The sequence below is a fragment of the Culicoides brevitarsis genome, chromosome 2, assembly GCF_036172545.1.
Source record: "Culicoides brevitarsis isolate CSIRO-B50_1 chromosome 2, AGI_CSIRO_Cbre_v1, whole genome shotgun sequence".
Lineage (NCBI taxonomy): Eukaryota > Metazoa > Arthropoda > Insecta > Diptera > Ceratopogonidae > Culicoides > Culicoides brevitarsis.
In genome coordinates, this window is record NC_087086.1 from 103995 (window position 1) to 124421 (window position 20427).

Consider the following 20427-nt stretch of genomic DNA (forward strand, 5'->3'; position numbering starts at 1 on the left):
TTTGTTTCAATAAATACTTTATTCCAATTTCGGCAGTTTTGTTTACTTCTTTGAAGTTTGTCGATGTACATAAGCATTAAAACATTCTTATTTTATTAATATCTTTGTTTGATCAGTAAATCTTTCTAACATTATCATATTTAAAATTTGTGAACTGGTAAAATCTTTACTTCTCTAATTATTTACAAAATTTCCGTTAAAATCCTTCAAGAAACCCTCGAACACATATATTTCTATTTATTTTATTTACAAAGAGTTTCTCAAAAAAATATTTTTCATTTAATAATTTTTCTGTGTGTCAAACATGTTTCAAAAAATTTATAACTAATTCAAAATATATTTTTCTGAATTATTGTCTTTGGACGGTAATAATATAAAAATTATTATTTTTCAATGCAAAGACAACGTAATTATAGAATGAACATTTATAATGCAGACAATTAATTTATGTGCTTATGTATTTTAAATTTAAAATAAATATAAAAACATATGTTTAACAACCTCAAGTTCAGTTTTCAATAATTACGTAAATTAACACATTAGATTAATTTCATTAAGATCTAAAAGAGAGTACTTTTGTCAGGTTAAAAACAGAACCTTAAATTCGATCACATTCACTTTTGTCATTAATTAAATATCAAGAGTGTTTAATAGTATTAAATAATAAAAATACTTTATCAATCAGAGTAATTTTAGAATTTACATTTTTAAACGTGACTTATCTCTTTAGTATCATAATTATCTTGTTTTCAGGGAGGTTTATTATCGTGAAGACTAGATAGTGTTGATTGTGGTTTTCCGCCTCCTTTAATGATGGCGAAAAACTGCGTTGAACCATCTTTCGTTGATGTTGCTTTACTTGTTTTGGGTGCTGTAATCTCAATTCCATTACCGTATGAATCACTGTCAGCGAGCTTTTCGATTTCTGGATCTTCCTCAAGTTGAATTGAGCTGTCAGCTGCAGAGGGTATTGTTGGAAGAAAACGAACATTTAAACGTCCCGTGGGTGATATTGAGCCAGATAAATCGAGATGAGCATCATCTTGATTTACAGCTTGCTGACGTACGAGTCGAGGTTTTTGTCCAGGAATCGATTGACGACTTGCACCTAAAACAATAAAAAAAAATTAGTTTTAACATTTTTAGAGATTAATTTAAACTTGCCTGCAATTGGCAATGAGATTCCCGGCATATTACAACTGCTTGCGCTTGATCTCGAATGTGACATTCTCCATGTTGATGTGCTTGCAGTTGTATTAGATCCTGAAGAATCGTTCCGTGAACTCGATAAATTGCTGTCTTGCGATGTTTTTCTTGTTATCAACCATGAAGTGTGTCGTCGGCGAGGATCTAAAAGTCGTAAGGGAATTCCGCAATGATGATGCGGAGCTCCATGTCTCCACGAATCGGATCTGCTTGAACTGAAATTTTCGCTACTCGACATTGAGCCGGCGCGTTTATGATTTTTTTGTTGTATTTCGGCAATTTGATAGGCATAGTTGTCATTTATACCTCTTCTTCTGTTATCGTTTTTATTGATATTTTGACAGAAAATTCTTCGCCAAACTTTTTCCAAGACACTTGGAGGTTCTTCTTGCATTCGCATTCGTTTTGTATGCTGTTGTTCAAGCAGCTTTACCGCAGCACAATTGCAAGTTTGTCCCGGCAACAATGGAGGAATAAGATCACGTGAAGATCGTTCAACAAGAGAATTTGTGTTCGCAGGTGTGTGTCGATTGCTAAAATTACTACTGTGTCGACAACGCCCGATGCCTCGAGTCACACGAGACTCTTCGATGGCTTTACAAATCATCACACAATCTTTTTTAAATTGTTTCGTAAGAATTGCATACAAAAACGGATTACAACATGAATTTAGAGGAAGAATGAAAACTGTGAAGACTTTCGCTTGCTCTAATGAAATCAATTGAAGCCCAAAAACGGCTGTTAGTGAAAAAAAAGCAATTGGCGACCAACAAAGGAAGTCTGTGAAAACAAGTAAAGCCATTCTTTTTGCTATTCTCGAGTCATTTGAGTTCCATGCTTGTGATCCACGAATTGCACAATACATTTTTAAATAACATCCCATCAGTATCAAAAATGCTACTCCATTGATGAACATTAAAAATACCACATATGCTAAGCTTCCGTTTCCAACTGTCTCAAATGGCAAACAAACGGCAAATTTACGATAATCTGAGACACCAAACAGAGGGAGGGTTGCCATAATAAGAGCAAAAATCCATCCAATAGACATAATGTATCCTGCGTGTCTCAATGAGAGCCGTTTATTTAAGTGCATTGCATGTGTGATTGCATAATTTCTCTCTAAAGTGATGACAGCTAAAGTAAAAACAGACAATTCCGAAGATAAAACTGCTAAAAATCCCGATAACTGACAACCGACACTCATTTGCCATGGTATCGCAAATCTTCGAAATTCTCCCAATGTTGAGGCATCAACAACAGCAAGAAAACCCAAATAGATTCCCATGAAAAAGTCTGCAGCTGCCAAATTACACACTAAAAAGCGAGGAACATCCATTTTAGAACGTGAAAATATTAATACGAACACAACTGTGCCATTTCCGAGCATTGCCAAAAGAAAGACAACCCAAACGCCGCATCGTAAAGTCCACCAATCGAATAAATCTTGACATGGAAGAAATGGACCAGGAGCAGGTAAGCAATGTATCACTCCTGTAAATTGATCCGATGGTGTTGTACGAACATCTTCTTCGTAATATTCATCCGTATATGCTGGCAAACCGCTCATATGACCATATTCTGATCCGTATGTATTAATTAGATCATTGATTCGTGGATCGAATTTGTTACTGAGGTTAATTTTTTTCAATTGTGGCCAAAAATCTCCAATTGTGTTGTTCCAAAGATTGTAATCAAAGTTGTTATCTGACGGAAAATACACTTCGTCTCGTAATGTAGGTGTTGCAGAAGCAGACATTGATACGAGAGGTAAAAATGGACAGCAATGGTATGCGTATGATAGCACTAATGTTTGTATCTTTGGAAAGGATTCGGGCGAAGGAAACTCCTTTAAACGAGGATTATTAAAGGTTTTCAGATGTAACAGTTTGCTAAGTCCTTTTGTTGGTAGATCCGGAAATTGATTGTTTCCCAGATTTATGTCTTCTATTTGCAAGAAATGAGTAAATGCATTCGGGTGAATATATTTGATGTTATTACTTTCCAAGTCTCTGTAAAAAATAATTTAAGGATTAATTGATTCAATAATTTTATTTTTTTTATCTTACAAAGACTGCAATCTAACGAGACCTGAAAATGCGTCTTCGCTAATTGAATGTATTTCATTGTGAGACAACAGCAAATCGTGTACCATTTCCAAACCGCGAAATAAGTGCCCATGTAAACTCTCAATTTGATTTCCGGAAAAGTCAAGCAATCGAAGTTCTTTACATCCGCCTAAAACAGGAACTGTTTCCAACATATTAGACTTTGCTTCTCTATTTGAAAATATAAGGTACATTAGTCTTTGATAATAATACATACAGAAATAAATACTTTTACTTACAGACTCTTCAGCTTGGGCGACGTTTCGCACAAGTTTGTGGGTAATTCTTTGAGACGACATCTATCAATTCGGATAATCTCTAAAGCCTCACATCCTTTCATCGATGGAAGTGTTTCCAAAGTTCTTGAATCAGACAAAATTCTAAATGGAAAAGATACAAATATAAGTCAATTCCATGTCAAGGTATTCTCTGTTATACGAATGGTGTCATTATGTCAACCCACGTTCATCATCAAATTGAAGATAAAAACGAGAGTTGCAGACAGATGAAGAAAATGAAAAAAAAATTAATGGTTTACACAATGAAGAGAAAATATAAACCAACAACTTGAAGAAAATTATATGATTGTCGACGCTATGTTTTCCATAGTACTTACAATTTTCTCAACTTTGACATATCTTGTAGTGCAGTGTCCTCAATATATGTGATAGGATTTCCACGCATTTCAAATATAATTAAATTCTTGGGTAAATCATCCTTCAAGATCTGTCTTATACGATTGTTATTTAGTGAGCTGCAAGTTTGTCACAAAAAGAAAAAAATATTAGTTTCTGCTGTTTTTGTACAAACGAAAATTATTATCATCATCATTGTTTCGTTCATTTAGTATCACAAAAAAAAAATAATCGTGCCTTGAGAAGACAAAAGCGACAAACGCCAAATATGACACGGATTCCATTTTTTTTTCACATGGTACATGCATACAAAGTACGGCAAAACATTATATTCATGGAAAAATGGAGAGAAACAAGAAATTGAATGTGATAAATAGAAAACCGGTCACGTAGAATCTGATTTAATGAAAAACTTTCTTATCACATTTACTTGTATGTGGTGTCCTTGTTCGTCATATAGCTTTCGACAATTTTTACACTCCAACTTTTGTTCTGCGACTTTGTTAACTTGTTAAACGTACATAAACATAAAACGTGCTATCGATGTTATCATATCGGTAAAAAACTTTCAATAAGGAACTTGTTTGTGGTACTTTTATGCGTGACCACAGGCAACAGTAATGGTTTTCTTTGTTTCGCGTTTTGAATGATAAAGTCCTTTTTTGTGTGAATAAAAAAATGAAATTCGCTTGGAAGGTCCTTTAATAATATGTCGTACAATTTAATAATAATAAATAATCAGTGATGGTTTCTTTCATAGAACAAGGAAATGGGTGCGTATTTTTTTTTTGCTATATACGTAATGCCGGATTAATACTCAAAACAAGGAGCGTATTTACTTACAGTTCTTGCAAGTTGTGAAGTTTTTTAATACTGTACGGAATAGCTGTGAGAAGGTTATCATCAATTTCCCTAAAGAAAAAAAGTATTTAAATGTATTTTTTTTAACTTGTTTTTCTATTCATATAATTTTTATGGAAAAAGGACTGTAAGAATGAAAATTAAGCGTCATGTTCAACAAAATATACTTACAATATTTTCAGTCTACCCATATTCTTAAATGCACCTGCTGAGATCTCCATTATACGATTGCGTTTCAAAAGCCTTACAAAAGAGACAAAATGATTTATTTTCTCTAAGAAGTTAATTCCGAAAATTGCTTACAGAACAGTTAAGTTTCCCATCAATGGAAAATCGTCATCTTTTATTGAAGCTATTAAATTGTTCTCCAAATTTCTGTTGAATAAGTATTTTTTAGTATAAGCTTTAAAAAAAATAAAGGAAAAATACTTACAAAGCATCTAACACAGTTAGGCCAGTTAATGCATATGTGGGTACTTTCTCGAGTAAATTACCGTCAAGGCGAAGGCTCTTTAAATTAGTAAATGGCACCAATGAAACATTAACGAGTGAGGTAATTGAATTTCCGGAGAGTTGTCTTTAAAAAAACATGAAAGAAAGAAGGACATAAAAAAAGAAAGCCAAAAATGTTGGGCGTTACTTACATAAAATTCAACCATGGCACTTGTTGTAATGCCTCCAAAGGAAAAGTCGTCAGATTACAATTGTGTAAAATGAGACGCTTCAATCTGTTTAGTTTGTAAAAGGCCTCTTGATTGATGCTTATTAAATTATTATCTGACAATATTCTGAGAAATAAAAAAAAACATTAAGATTGATTGAGTGCCCGATTAAAGTAGAAATAAATAATTAAAGCGTATAGCAGTTAAAACTATAAAACATTGAAAAAATGTCGAAAAATTAAGGAAAATGTTAATGTTAAAAAAAATGAGTCAAATAAAGAATACACAAAAAATAAATAAATGTTTAAACTTTTCTTATACTTACAGTTCTTCTAAGTTTTTTAACGAGTTAAATGATCTGTTTGGTAGACTAGTTATATTGTTATTTCCTAAATCTCTGTAATGAAAAATTACTTTTGTAAATTATCACCCCTTACCAACAGATAAGAATTATATTGAGTAAAGTGTGAAAAAAGAATTAAAACCTATATTTATATCTGACGGACCTTTTTGCCAATGGAAAAAAATATAGAAAAAATTAATATATTGTTGAATGACTTTTAAAGAAATTCTCGGGAATGTAAACATGAGATAACGAGGGTATGAAATGGGTTTCCATTAGCACGGATTTAACAAAATGAGCTGGAAATACTATTTGTTGCTGATAATTTCTTTTGTAAGAAATGTGAGAGGCTTTAATATATTTTTATTTTTGCTTAAAAAAAAATCTTTTTCATTAATAATATAGTTTGCAATTTGATTTATGAGTGTGGTAAAAAAACCCTCTTAAAGTATTTTAACCCTTTAATTTATTTTTTTCTTTCTCACAACTTCCAAGAAACGACGAAAAAATTCAACCCATTAATCAAAACAGACAATCATAAAAATAACAATTTGCTTTTCCAACAAAATGTTTTAAAAGAAGATTAGATATAAACATAAATTTTCTCTTTTTATATATGTTCCTCAACAACGGAGAATGACAGAGGACACTAAACTAAAAAAAACTTACAATTTAATAAGCGTTTCTGGAAATTTTGACGTAGAAAACAACAATAATTCATTGTTAATTCCCGTTGCACGGCAATTGAGTACAAGTTTTTCAACTGTGCCACTGCAAAGGCATCCGTGTTGTTTCACCCATGGCGTCTCACATTCTTTTTTCATCGTTTTTAATGGAAAACCATCAGAAGCCGCGACAAATTCTTTCAGAGCTTCATTGTAAAGGCGTTCAGCCTCCTTGTCTGCATCTGTAGCTGTTGGTAAGACAATAGTATCATGAAAACCGTTTCGCGTAAGAAAAGGCGGCCTTGCTGTTGTGAGAAACTTTTGCAGATGTATTTTTGAGACATTAGGATTTTCACTCGTCGAAATATTTATTGAATTTGTGTCAACACTGTTGCTACTTGCTGACAACGTCATGCACCACACTTGGATTTTTATTGTTGACAATATTGGTAATAAAAACAGCCAGAGTATTTTTCTAATCACAGCATTCATTATTTGTGTATATTTTTCTGATATTTCTTTACGGTTATTAGATTCTTTATCTTTTTTTATTATTTATGTATTTGGTCTCTGAAAATGCTGGAAGACAATTTGCCTTCTCAATATTAGATATTTTTTATGTTCTGAACAATAAATGCACGTAAATAACGCTTCATTACTTTAAATGTTATTGAGAAACGAAGCAATCATCACATCGTTGTTCGTCTTCTTCGTTTTTTTTATTGATGAGGATAAACACAGAACGAGATGACGTTCAACTTTGCTTCTGTTTTTATCGTAATATTAACAATAAATATAAATTATGACCTTTAGATGTCCTAATATCGTATGGAAGAAGAACAGCAATTTTATTTACATTTGTAGCGAAAATGTTCGTGATACAGTTCATTTTTGATGACATTTTTTCTTCTTTTCGATGTTGCTTTTTGGCTCAACTTTTCACATCTCTGTAATGATAGAAAAAATATAAAATTGTGAATTAAATTCCATGTCTCGACATTTGTCTGGTTATTGTTGCTCTTCTCCAAACATTTGACGTTATAATTATCAAATGACATTCAGTAGACTAAATTATTTTATACTGTTATTATTATTACGTTAAAAATTGTTTGGAAATGTTTTTTGGTTTATAAACGGATCGATTTGTAATAATAAACCCATAATAATAATTATTTTTTGTTGATCTCTTGTGACCTGATTAAACTATGTATGATGTCTATGGCTAAAGATCCAATAAAAGCGATGGTATAAAAATAAATATATGATAAATGATCTGACAACAGAATGCTATGGAAAAATTGTTTTCTTCAAGTTTGTTTGTATCCTACTAATGACGATGGAAAAGATGAATTCATCCGAAAAGCAAGAAAAAAGGAGATAGTATGATTTAAAACGAAAAATTAAAATTGAAAAATTGATTTTTAAGCTTTCATTTACTTTTAGGTATATAAAGCAAATGATGACAAGGAAATAAATTACTCTTAATAAAAAAACAGTGAATAGAAAATTAATATAAAGTATTTGAGCTATCATGAAGATCAATTTAGCTGAATTTTTGTTCTTTTTATGATGACTTTGATAGTAAAACATTACTTTAATATGATGTATTTTCAACAATCGTTTGAAAATATCCCCAACTTGGATATTTTTGTTTTACTCTTTTATTTTTTTTTTACTAATGACAATACACTCTTGACTGTATGCATTTCAATTTGATATGAATTTTCATTGTATGAACATCATATATGATAAATATAAATAACTTGAGTGTCAAAATCATTCATGTCAACCCATTTATCATCATGCATAACTTTTTTTTTTTTTGGCATGCCATCCGATTATCTTTTCATTCAAGTTTTCACACGTAGGAATATATACAACGTTTAATATTGAGGTAAGTTGAGATATGATGGGCAATTAGCAAAAAAGGAAGACTATAATTAATCGACATTTTTTATAATAAAACTATTTTGATAAGACTTTATGTTTGTAATCAAATATAATTGTAAGAAAAATGACAAAATTTGTTACATTTATTATGTGGCGAACAAAATTATTTTTTTCAATATTATATATATTATATATTATATGCATATAATTTGTATAATATATGTATACAATTTCATACTAAATATCAAAAATTATACCAATTATCGATGAAAAAATAACTCAAATTTTTTTTATCTAAAAATTTTCCAAATACGTAAAAATACGTAATTTTAATGAGCCTATTTGATGGTTTTCAAGCTTGAAATTGATCAAAAATTATGGAAAATGCCTTTGCATGACTTTTTAATGGTTCTCAAGCTTGAAAATTGAAAAATAAAAAATACGTAAAAATACGTAATTTTCATTTTGAGAGCCCATTTGATTTACGTAAAAAATACGTAATTTTCATTTTGTGAGCCCATTTAATGGTTTTCAAGCTTGAAATTGATCAAAAGTTATGAAAAATGCTTTTGGATGACTTTTTGATGCCTCTTAAGCTTGAAAATTGAAAAATAAAAAATACGTAATTTTCATTTTGAGAGCCCATTTGATTTACGTAAAAAATACGTAATTTTCATTTTGTGAGCCCATTTAATGGTTTTCAAGCTTGAAATTGATCAAAAGTTATGAAAAAGTGCTTTGGGTGTCTTTTTGATTGTTCTTAAGCTTGAAAATTGAAAAATAAAAAATACGTAATTTTCATTTTTAAAAGACCATTTGATTTACGTAAAAAATACGTAATTTTCATTTTGTGAGCCCATTTGATGGTTCAAAAGTTATGAAAAATGCCTTTGGATGACTTTTTGATGGTTCTCAAGCTTGAAAATTGAAAAAAAAATATACGTAAAAATACGTAATTTTGATTTTGTGAGCCCATTTGAGAGCCCATTTGGATGTCTTTTTGATTTACTTGAAAATTGAAAAATAAAAAATACGTAATTTTCATTTTGAGAGCCCATTTGATGGTTTTCAAGCTTGAAATTGATCAAAAGTTATGAAAAAGTGCTTTGGGTGTCTTTTTGATGGTTCTTAAGCTCAAGCTGGTTGGTTTTCAAGCTTGAAATTGATCGAAAGTTATGAAAAATGCTTTTGGATGACTTTTTGATGCCTCTTAAGTTTGAAAATTGAAAAATAAAAAATACGTAATTTTCATTTTGAGAGCCCATTTGATTTACGTAAAAAATACGTAATTTTCATTTTGAGAGCCCATTTGATGGTTTTCAAGCTTGAAATTGATCAAAAGTTATGAAAAATGCTTTTTGAGATGCCTCATTTGAAAATTGAAAAATAAAAAATACGTAATTTTCATTTTGAGAGCCCATTTGATTTACGTAAAAAATACGTAATTTTCATTTTAAGAGCCCATTTGATTTACGTAAAAAATACGTAATTTTCATTTTGAGAGCCCATTTGATGGTTTTCAAGCTTGAAATTGATCAAAAGTTATGAAAAAGTGCTTTGGGTGTCTTTTTGATGGTTCTTAAGCTTGAAAATTGAAAAATAAAAAATACGTAAAAAATACGTAATTTTCATTTTGAGAGCCCATTTGATTTACGTAAAAAATACGTAATTTTCATTTTGTGAGCCCATTTGATGGTTTTCAAGCTTGAAATTGATCGAAAGTTATGAAAAATGCTTTTGGATGACTTTTTGATGCCTCTTAAGTTTGAAAATTGAAAAATAAAAAATACGTAATTTTCATTTTGAGAGCCCATTTGATACACGTAAAAAATACGTAATTTTCATTTTGAGAGCCCATTTGATTTACGTAAAAAATACGTAATTTTCATTTTGAGAGCCCATTTGATGGTTTTCAAGCTTGAAATTGATCGAAAGTTATGAAAAATGCTTTTGGATGACTTTTTGAAGCTTGAAATTGAAAAAATACGTAATTTTTCTTTTGTGAGCCCATTTGATGGTTTTCAAGCTTGAAATTTGAAAAATACGTAAAAAATACGAAATTTTCAATTTTTCATTTTGAGATTTTGCCCATTGTTTTTGTTTAATTAATACAATTTAAACTTCGATTTATGTTCTAATTATATACGTATTTTTCATTTTGAGAGCCCATTTGAATTACGTAAAAAATACGTAATTTTCATTTTGAGAGCCCATTTGATGGTTTTCAAGCTTGAAATTGATCGAAAGTTATGAAAAATGCTTTTGGATGACTTTTTGATGCCTCTTAAGTTTGAAAATTGAAAAATAAAAAATACGTAATTTTCATTTTGAGAGCCCATTTGATACACGTAAAAAATACGTAATTTTCATTTTGAGAGCCCATTTGATTTACGTAAAAAATACGTAATTTTCATTTTGAGAGTCCATCTGATGGTTTTCAAGCTTGAAATTGACCAAAAATTATGGAAAATGCCTTTGGATGACTTTTTGAAGGTTCTCAAGCTTGAAAATTGAAAAAATAAAAAATACGTAATTTTTCTTTTGTGAGCCCATTTGATGGTTTTCAAGCTTGAAATTGATCAAAAGTTAAAAAAATATAAAAAAACAATAAATTTTGATGAAATTTTCAATTTTTCTTTTATTTTGCCCCATTGGATTTTGCAACGGCCTAAGATTGTTTTTGTTTAATTAATACAATTTAAACTTCGATTTATGTTCTAATTATATATATATTGTATACAAATAATATACATATAATATAGAAAAAAATAATTTTGTCCATAGCTTTAGTAACTTTTTTTTAAACAGCAAGTTACTTGAATAAATGATGACGAGCCTGTAATAATATCTTCCCCATACCACAGGAAAGTTAAATCGAATGTATTATAATGTGATACACGTTTTTCGATAATCAAAAACCCATTAGCACGTAGAACAATAAAGCACGAAAGCCTAATTTTGACAAAAGTGTATGCATGGAATAAGGGCATCTACAGTTGACCATCAATTTCTGGGTTAAAAACTATTGTTTATATACTTGCTGTTAGCTCGATATTATAAATTTCGTTTTATTTTTAATAACCTTCACATTTGTTCATGAATGTAAGTAGTTGTTATGGGCTATCATTTTAGCAATTTACAAACCAAAAGTAAGAGTATAACGATTTATTAATTTGCACAAAAATATTACTATATTTTTGAATATTAATAGTCTATTCTATTTATAATGTTTATTTATTTTTCATTTTAGAAACTCATTAAAGTAATGAATCAATTTCTTCTTGATATTCCTCACGTAAATTAAAACAATTATTATTATTTATTAAATTAATACTGCCAGACATCGAGATATTATTCAATTTAAACAAAAAATTTTTTTTAAACAAGGAAGGACATATGCAGTTCCCAAAATAACCTTTTGCAATCCAAATAAGTGCACTCCCATCAATTAATCCGAGTGGCATATGGAATATTAATAACAACATCAGTAATACATTTAATTTATTTGATGTAAATATATGAAATGATTTCAATCAACAATGAGTCAATTGCAGTCACTCAGAACTTTTGTAAATATATTAAATGAATAATAACAGTAAATTAATCCGCGTACAAGCAATTTGTTTATACGCTTACGCATTGTCATCATACCTCATAAAAGGTAATAATAGCGAGAAATTGCGACGATGCTAAATTGGTATTGGGATATCTAACAATAACTTGGATAATGGTGACAATGATATTTGAATATATCGAAACGTAATATAAAATAATACAGCAAAAGAAAATTTTATTGGTGGATTACTGTTGATTGAAGATTATTGAGTTTTTATGTTATTTGTAAATGAAATAAGTTCATAATAATCAGCTGAGTTTATCAAACCATGATTTTCATCAAAAAAAAAAAAAAAACATACTTCTTAGATACTTTGTTCTTGTTCTTATTATTTGAAAAACATATACCTATCAATTTTCAAATTTATTAAATTAAGGACCTTCATTCAAACAAATGGAGTTTTCATGTAAAATAATACAACATCAAAACCGAAATAATGAACAATAACATCTATTTACTTAAAATTATTGAAACATATATTTTAGCATCCGAATAAAAATTTTCTTTTCATCTAACACAGTTTTTTTTGTAAGTTGTTATATGTTGTAAGTATGTAAATCTTTCAAAACATAGCATTTATGTGCACAAAAAAGAAAATAACAAAAACCGCAAACAGTTCAAAATAGTGCAAAGTTTCAGTATATATCTACAGAATCGAAGACACAACTTCATAATATTGCCGTTGATATTTTAAATAATGCAAAAATAGGTCATCCGCAAGTTGTCTACTATTCTCTTGTATGCGTAGTAAAAACATGTTCATTGCTCATTACAACTATATAGTATACAGTCTCTTTAACAAACGCCTGCCTCTCTCTCTCGTTAATATTATTGACCATGTACAGTTTTTCTCATATCATGTCCATTTAAGGTATATTGCCCCCATCTTTTAAACTTTTGTTCAGTAAATGTAATTTTTAACATTTGGAGGAAATTTTTAAATATATATAACGAGTTTGGGTTCATTGTTTTCAAAGCGACAAATTAGTAGGATTGATAATTATACAGCATAATGATATGTTATTATTTACATCTTTTTCTAATATTCGAATATATTATGACGAAAAAAAAATCTCCTTTTGCTTTCGAAAATACAAACATGTACTTCAATTCGAACCTGCTTAAGAACAGTTTAAGGAATATACTTTTTTTTCTGATAGGTAAATAAGTGAACAACTAAAAAAGACCTAATATTTGTATATTTATTATGCCTGTAGAAAATTTGATTTGTACAATTGTAAAAAATATTTTGTGTCATTTAAAAAATTTATATTAATTTTAATTAAATTAAATTCGAAACAAAAACTGAAGATGAAAATCTTATGTAAATTTTATTAATCAATTAAATGCACAAAAAGCATATTAGGCGGACAGTTTAAATGTGGCGTGACATCGTGTTTGTCATCATGTCATTGCTAACGTATTAATTCATGCGAAAATTAGAGCGAACACTTTATATTATTTCGTGTTTCGTTGAATTAATTTTAACAAAAGAAAATAATAAAAATAAACCAAATGACCGTTTTGCAAAAAAAAAAAATGAAATTAAATTATATCAAACAAAAAGTCACTCAGAATGGAATAAAAAAAAATTATTTGAGTAATATAGTATGATAAATGTTAAAAATTGACGAAACTTTGATACTAATTGATAACTAATACAATTTTAAACATGACCAACCTCAATCTGATGTAAGCTTATTCACAGTTTCAGTTTTTGTTTTGACTGTAGCAAGTGAAAATCAACACCTACAGTAAAAATTATCTTTAATATTTCACACGTTCATTGCAGATACTCTTATATGAATTTCACGTTACAAACAGCAGTATAGAAGGTAGAGTTCAATGATTTTTTGTAATACCCCATATTTATGCCATTTAACTTGTACATATGTGCCTTTTGGCTACATAAATATAACAAAACAATCATCTAACACTCGCATAGTTTGGCGTACCTTCAAATATAGTGAAAAAATGAAACAACTAAACGCAACAAAAAATATGTTTTTTAAAACACGACATTACTATTTTGTGTATACCTACAGAATGTGTTAATATTATTCTTTCTTGCGTTGATGTCGTGTAGGTGAATTTATATAAATATTATGATATGATTAATAGCGTAACATGAAGGAAAATGTGTTAGAAGCAAATGTTAAGCGCGAATTTTTAGATATATACTTTTTAATTGTAAACGCCATATAAAACTATCATCTGTAAGTAAAATTTGTGTATATATAGCATTTGCGCTAAATATTTTTACATAAGTAATTCAAAATGTTTGTAACTGTTTATAAATTTGATGATTAAAATCAAACGTATAAATAAAAATGTATGCTTTTATAAGACGTGTTTTGACACCTGGTAAAGTACTTTCAAATTTATATTTTTTTTTATAAGTACGTAACACTGAACTGGAATCATGAGCAAAACCATTTGTGTTTTGTTTTGGTGACCTAAATCATATTCGACTTTATATTTGAGATATTTGCAAGAAAACCAAATGTAAAAATAGAAATTTTTATTCTGTAAATATAAAATTATAAAAATCTAAGAAACATCAAACAATCATATAATCATGAAATGAGATTGGGTTTATTGCAAATCCTTTTGAGGAATACTCTTCAAAAATTTATGGAGAAGGAAAGAGCACACATATTTACGTGTTTCGTCTAATCTTAAACTATACATTTAATTTACACTTACCTGGTTTTCATTTAAAATACGAATTGAGACCAATCAATATATTTTTTAACGTAATTATGGTTGTAAAATTGAATTAATTATCTTATTAATTTTTTTATTGCGAAGTGTATAGCATATTATCTCACAAGTTTATAGTAAAAGATGGATATCTCACGTAGTTTTTATATTAGGTATTGTATATTGTCTGAACAATTTTTGATGTGAGTCACAGCAGACTCAATATAATTTAATTCAATTTAAAATTTCATTTTTATTTCGACGTGTTTCTCTTGCTTAAATGAATTATATATTTATTTCACTATTATATTTTTAGACTTGCTTGTTCCGAATATTATTATTATTATTTTGATTATTACTTAAATTCAATTTTCGTAGGAGCACGTAAAAATAAGCAATACATGTTTTTTCCATATGAATTTTTGTGCTCCATTTTTGTCAGAAATTATTTTTTTGTCCATTTTCAGAGGTTTTAACACATATTCGACTTTTGTTTAATTTTTATTTTTTTTGTTCAACACAAGGAGATATTTTTATGATGCCTTTGGTTGTTGAAGTAATTGTTTAGTTGTATTTTTTGTAAGTCACTGTCATTATCATGTAAAATTACTTAAAAATATACACTTTCATTTTATTATTATTTTTTTTTGTTTCAACTATTTTCTGGTGTATGTCTCTTTGTTCAACTCAAAAGTTTTTGTAAACGAAAGGCAAAAGTTAATAACAATACAAAGTTACTCAATGCACTCTTTTTATCATAATAATAATTATTTTTGTTGTTGATATTCTTATTTTATTATCATGATGTTTCTGAATTTTGTTATTTGTTACAAAGTTAGTTTTCTGTGTACATTTGAACCGAGTGCATCTCTAAAATTATTATTATTATTCTCAAAGTTATAAGATTATAAATTTTCTTCAAATGATACAATAGATGTAGAATGTATAGAAAAAGTAATGTCATGTGTAAATTTAAATGCAAGAAAATATACAAAATGACAAAAACGTTTGAGAGATGATAGGCAAAGACACAACTTTAAGACTTCCAAGTTTATAAAGATTGGACTTAAATTATATAAAAAAGGAAAAAAGTTGTTACTCATCTTTGTTCAGTTTTCTTGATTGACATTTAGAGTACCTATAGATCAAGAGAATCAAGAAACCGAAAAAACGAGAAAATATAAAACATTAAAGTTTAGAAAAATATTAGCAAATATTCAGACTGAATGTCTTCTATAAGAAAATCATTGATTGGAGAGTTTGTCACAAAAGTAAAACTGATGATTATTATTATAATGTGTGCTTAAAAGAGCAATGTCTTTCTCGAGTATTTTTGTCCTACATATTATATCGAAGTAGTTTGTTATGATTTATCGAAGATATTTATGCGCATTTGCGATTGTGAAAAGACGGTTTTTTATCTAAAATGAAAAGGGTGCTGGAAAGTTTTAAGACAAACAAAAAGCTTTTTGTGATAATAGCGTTGAAGAAAGAAAGAAAACAAGAATATTCCATTTGTCTGTACATTTCTTTCATTAAAAGTCAGATTTCTTTATTTTCCATATAAATCCTTTTCAAATTAACACGACTTTCCATTGATATTTTTTTCTCTTCTAACATTTTTTACCATCAGAAAGCATTGTAGTATATTGTTGCTTCGTTGTTATTATTACACTCGGCGATTGTTATTCAACAACCATGGAAAACCATAGATTTATTTTATATGGAACAAGAAAACTTAATTTTCACCAAAGTAGGTATCATTTCATTTTCACTTTTTAAGAGCAAAGAATTAGAAATTGAATAAACTCACACCCTATCAATGTCATGTCGAATATAAGAAAATTGCCTGTTACACACCCAAAACTTCAAATCTGGAAGCCGATGCATTTTATCGAAGAAAAGATGGCAAGCAGCATAGATTGGTTTTGTATATTTAATAACATCATAGCACTCTGTTTGAAGGTTTTGTCTGGATGTGCAAAAGATGAAAAAGAAGAAAACTGATAGTCTCATGTTGCTTGCCAAGTCGCTTTCCATTCTGTTGCAACAAAAATATGTATTATAAAAATTTATCTGATATATGTTCTGCTTGACATGGCGGGATAATACATGAAATTTTTACGATTTACGATGTCTTTTCAGAAATATGTGATTTTATACGTTATGTTCACTTCTTCAGTTTGATATCGATGATATGTATCTCTCATGATATGTACATATAACAACAACAATAAATCAGAAGACTTTTACAAATAAATTTCTTACTCTTTTGTGTCAAAAAAGTAGTAGGTACGAATGTAAAACAAACACAAACATAAACTAACATGTCCCCAAATAATAAAAAAAATCTGTACGAATAAATGATATGAGAGGCAAGTGAAGCACAAGAAAAATGATGAAAATAGTTTTCGTTTTAAGTAATAAATAAGATAATCTGGCCATGACAAAAGTAACTTGTGTTTGCACAGAGCTTTAGTTTAAATACGAAGAAAAATTTAAAAACTTTTATTATATTCTGTCAGCATTTTTGTTTATTAGGAAGGTTGAACATAAAATGGAGTACTTGTGATTTGAAAATAAAATTAAAGAATTACAGAATATTTGTTTGATTGTCTCATAAATGCACTGTTCGATTAATATGAAAGAATATTTATCGTCAACAATTAAAATTAAAACATAATTATAAAGAACGATTTTCTATTGATTGAAACAACCAGACGTTTCCATTTCGCATCCCTTTAAGCAAACCTACATGATGATCCCATTATTTCACGAAGCTCTTCAATCACAGAAAACGTTAAATATATTTATTACTTTCGTTCATCAACAAGAGAAAAAAATAGTCGCCAGACGATCAGTTAGATATTTTTTATTACCATTCTTGCTGGATTTTGTCTTGTTGCTATACATTTTTTTTTGTAGAAACGACATATAAATCCATTAAATACAGCTCCCTCATGAGAAGCTGATGCCGAAAAGTTTGCATTGTCATGTAGCATAATATCAGATAATCAACAGCCATGTGCTTCTATAACGAAGTGACTTTCTTATTTTGTTGCTTTAAATATCGGGGATTTTTATGTTTTGCAAAATTACACAAAAAAGTTTCTTTCTTGAAACTTTTACGACAGTCATTATAAGATATTAAGGTTTTTACCCCAAGCGCAATAGAATCTTCGTTTAGTAGTTAAAAAGTTGATAATGTTGTATGTGTCTATAATTTATGTTTAATTCATTACTAAAACCTTAATCCAGTTTTTATATGTTAGTAGCAATACCACAATTTTAATCACTGCATGCTAATTTTTTTTTGCGCAAAACATTTTATTTAACTACATCTAATGACTTGGATGTGATGCAAATTATCTTATGCCATTCAACAACGTTCTAAAAAAGTTTATTTTATAAAAATTTCTGATTGCAACGAATTTTAATGAATATTCCATTATGTATTACTATATACCAATATCAAGTATGTATATTTGCAGTTCAACACACTCGTCGACGTTTTTTCGTTGTCACGTTCTGTCCAATTTTGCAAAGTCTCGATATTTTTATTATTATTTAATTTTGTCTCATTTTTGTGTGATTTTTTTATTTAATGCATTTTTCTCTCGTTGTTTTTTGCTCTCTTTTATACAGAAATAGTACCATGATACTTTTGAAATTGTTAAATTGTTTAATTCATTCTCACACAATAGTTAATCGAAAGATAATAAAATATTACATGATTTTAGCACATCACAAATGTATATTTGGGTTTTACAATTCAAATTCGAATAATCAAATTAAATAAATGATATAAATAAATACTATTCAACAAATAAATATTTTAAAATGAAAAGTCAATACACATGACATTACTTTTTAACTTATAATATAATTTATTAACATTTAACACACATTCCAATAAATACAATAATGTCGAATATTACTTTTGGATACGAAATACAACACGTCCGATCACTTTCAAATTCAAACTACAACTTAACACATACAATTTTTACTCCTGAATACAATGTTAACTTGTAATGTACATTCGTTTTCGCGTACTGTACATTCAACAAAGTATTCAAGAGCTATGTAACGGCAGAACACAGAAGAGAGCGCAATTTTCTAAGAAAAGAGAGGAAATCGCAAACTAACTGTATGAAAAGAGATTCGTTTCATATTCAGGCTATTTTTTGTTGTTTTACGAGTTTTCTTGCGAACAAAAATAATTATGATAATATAGACAGTTATGGATAATGATTCATAAGTTTATCTTGACCTCACAATCAAAGATATTTAAAAATTGATTTTTGATAAATTATTAATAAGTTACATCGGCGAAAGAATGCAAAAATAAAACTTATAAAAAATTATTAACTGTTATTGGTAAAAGTAATATTCAGTGTCATACTATATATTTTTTTAATACCATAAACATTGATATAATAAAAAATAAATTTCGACAGATAAATTATGGTTACAAGTGTTTTGAGATGGTTGACATATTTTTGCTTTAATTATTGTAATTTATTGTGTGTTTTCATTTTCAAATCTTGGATCTGATTGATCTTAAGAGAGCTTATTTTTTTATGTCTGAATTAAGATCCTATTAAGACACTTTCAAAAAAAAATTGTCTAAAAATTGTTTAAGCTGCATGTAAAACAATGAACTACAACGCATTCGGCTATTAATAAAATTCCTGCTATGTTATAAAAATAAGAAATGAAACATCGTTCAAACTTGGTTTCTCTCTCGCTCTCTCGTTACAATAAAATTGAATGGGAACATGTTCATTCTTTCTATAGCAACGCATGCGTTTTCTCAATTTCATTGATGCGGCCTCATATTCTTGGAAAGCACACAACCGATACAGTTATTTTACAATAAATAATAAAAACAAGAATGGCGAGAAATCTCATTTATGTGTTGTAAACAAATTATAAGAAAAAATAAAAAAAAACTCGGTACAATTCACAACTAAAACATTTTTGATGGATGATACAAATTGAAATACATAGTTTAATGAACTGTTTCTATTACGTTTTCACACCTGTAGAGGGTGTGAAAACTTATTTGCATACGTCATACAACACAATCATAGCATCTACCCAATTGTTGTTAAGGCTTTGTGTTGCTTTGTTCAGAGCATTGAATAATAACAGGTGTGCGACGCTTTTTTTTGATATTCTTATGCCACTGATGCGGTAGACGAAAGAGACATAAGAAGAATAACGATGAGATTATGACAAAGTTGTTTTACAATGTACATAATCCATCAAATCCGCCCTGAAAAGTTTTTTTTACGCCACGCATAAAACATTTTTTATAACTTCATCATTTACTTGCGATAATATTTTTGGCATATCATTATTATTTTCATTACCTTTTCTATAGATTTTTAAAGACTACCATGACTAAATAATATTTTCACGTAATTTTTTGCATGAGTTTAATTTTTATAGCTTGTACATACTTTCTTTTGGGGTTATCATTACCGTAATCATCACAGCAATATACACCGCAGTATAAAAATGAAAAATGTTGCGCGTTTATGCATAAGAACGATGATTTACAACTGTTAAAAAACTCTGTGAACAAGAGTACAAATGAAAATATTTATGAAAAATGTGCGGAAATAAAATTTTCTGTAGATGGGAAAAATAGTACAATAATTCAAATTATTAGACATTAAACATTCAACAAAATGAAATAATGAAATTGTTTTTTTCTTCTTATGGTTTAA

At 28.6% G+C, this 20427-nt stretch overlaps 1 protein-coding gene across 1 annotated transcript; it reads right to left on the reverse strand.

Moving 5' to 3' along the window:
* Positions 1-749: 749 nt before the first annotated feature.
* LOC134832471 (leucine-rich repeat-containing G-protein coupled receptor 5A) lies at positions 750-6894 on the reverse strand. The gene is made up of 12 exons (XM_063846494.1): positions 6485-6894; positions 5798-5869; positions 5455-5598; positions 5244-5387; positions 5114-5185; positions 4982-5053; positions 4793-4861; positions 3931-4068; positions 3554-3694; positions 3276-3485; positions 1198-3218; positions 750-1108 (listed from the first exon to the last, which is right to left on the reverse strand). The coding sequence occupies exons 1-12, from the start codon at positions 6892-6894 to the stop codon at positions 750-752; spliced, it is 3852 nt and encodes a 1283-aa protein (XP_063702564.1).
* Positions 6895-20427: the final 13533 nt, after the last annotated feature.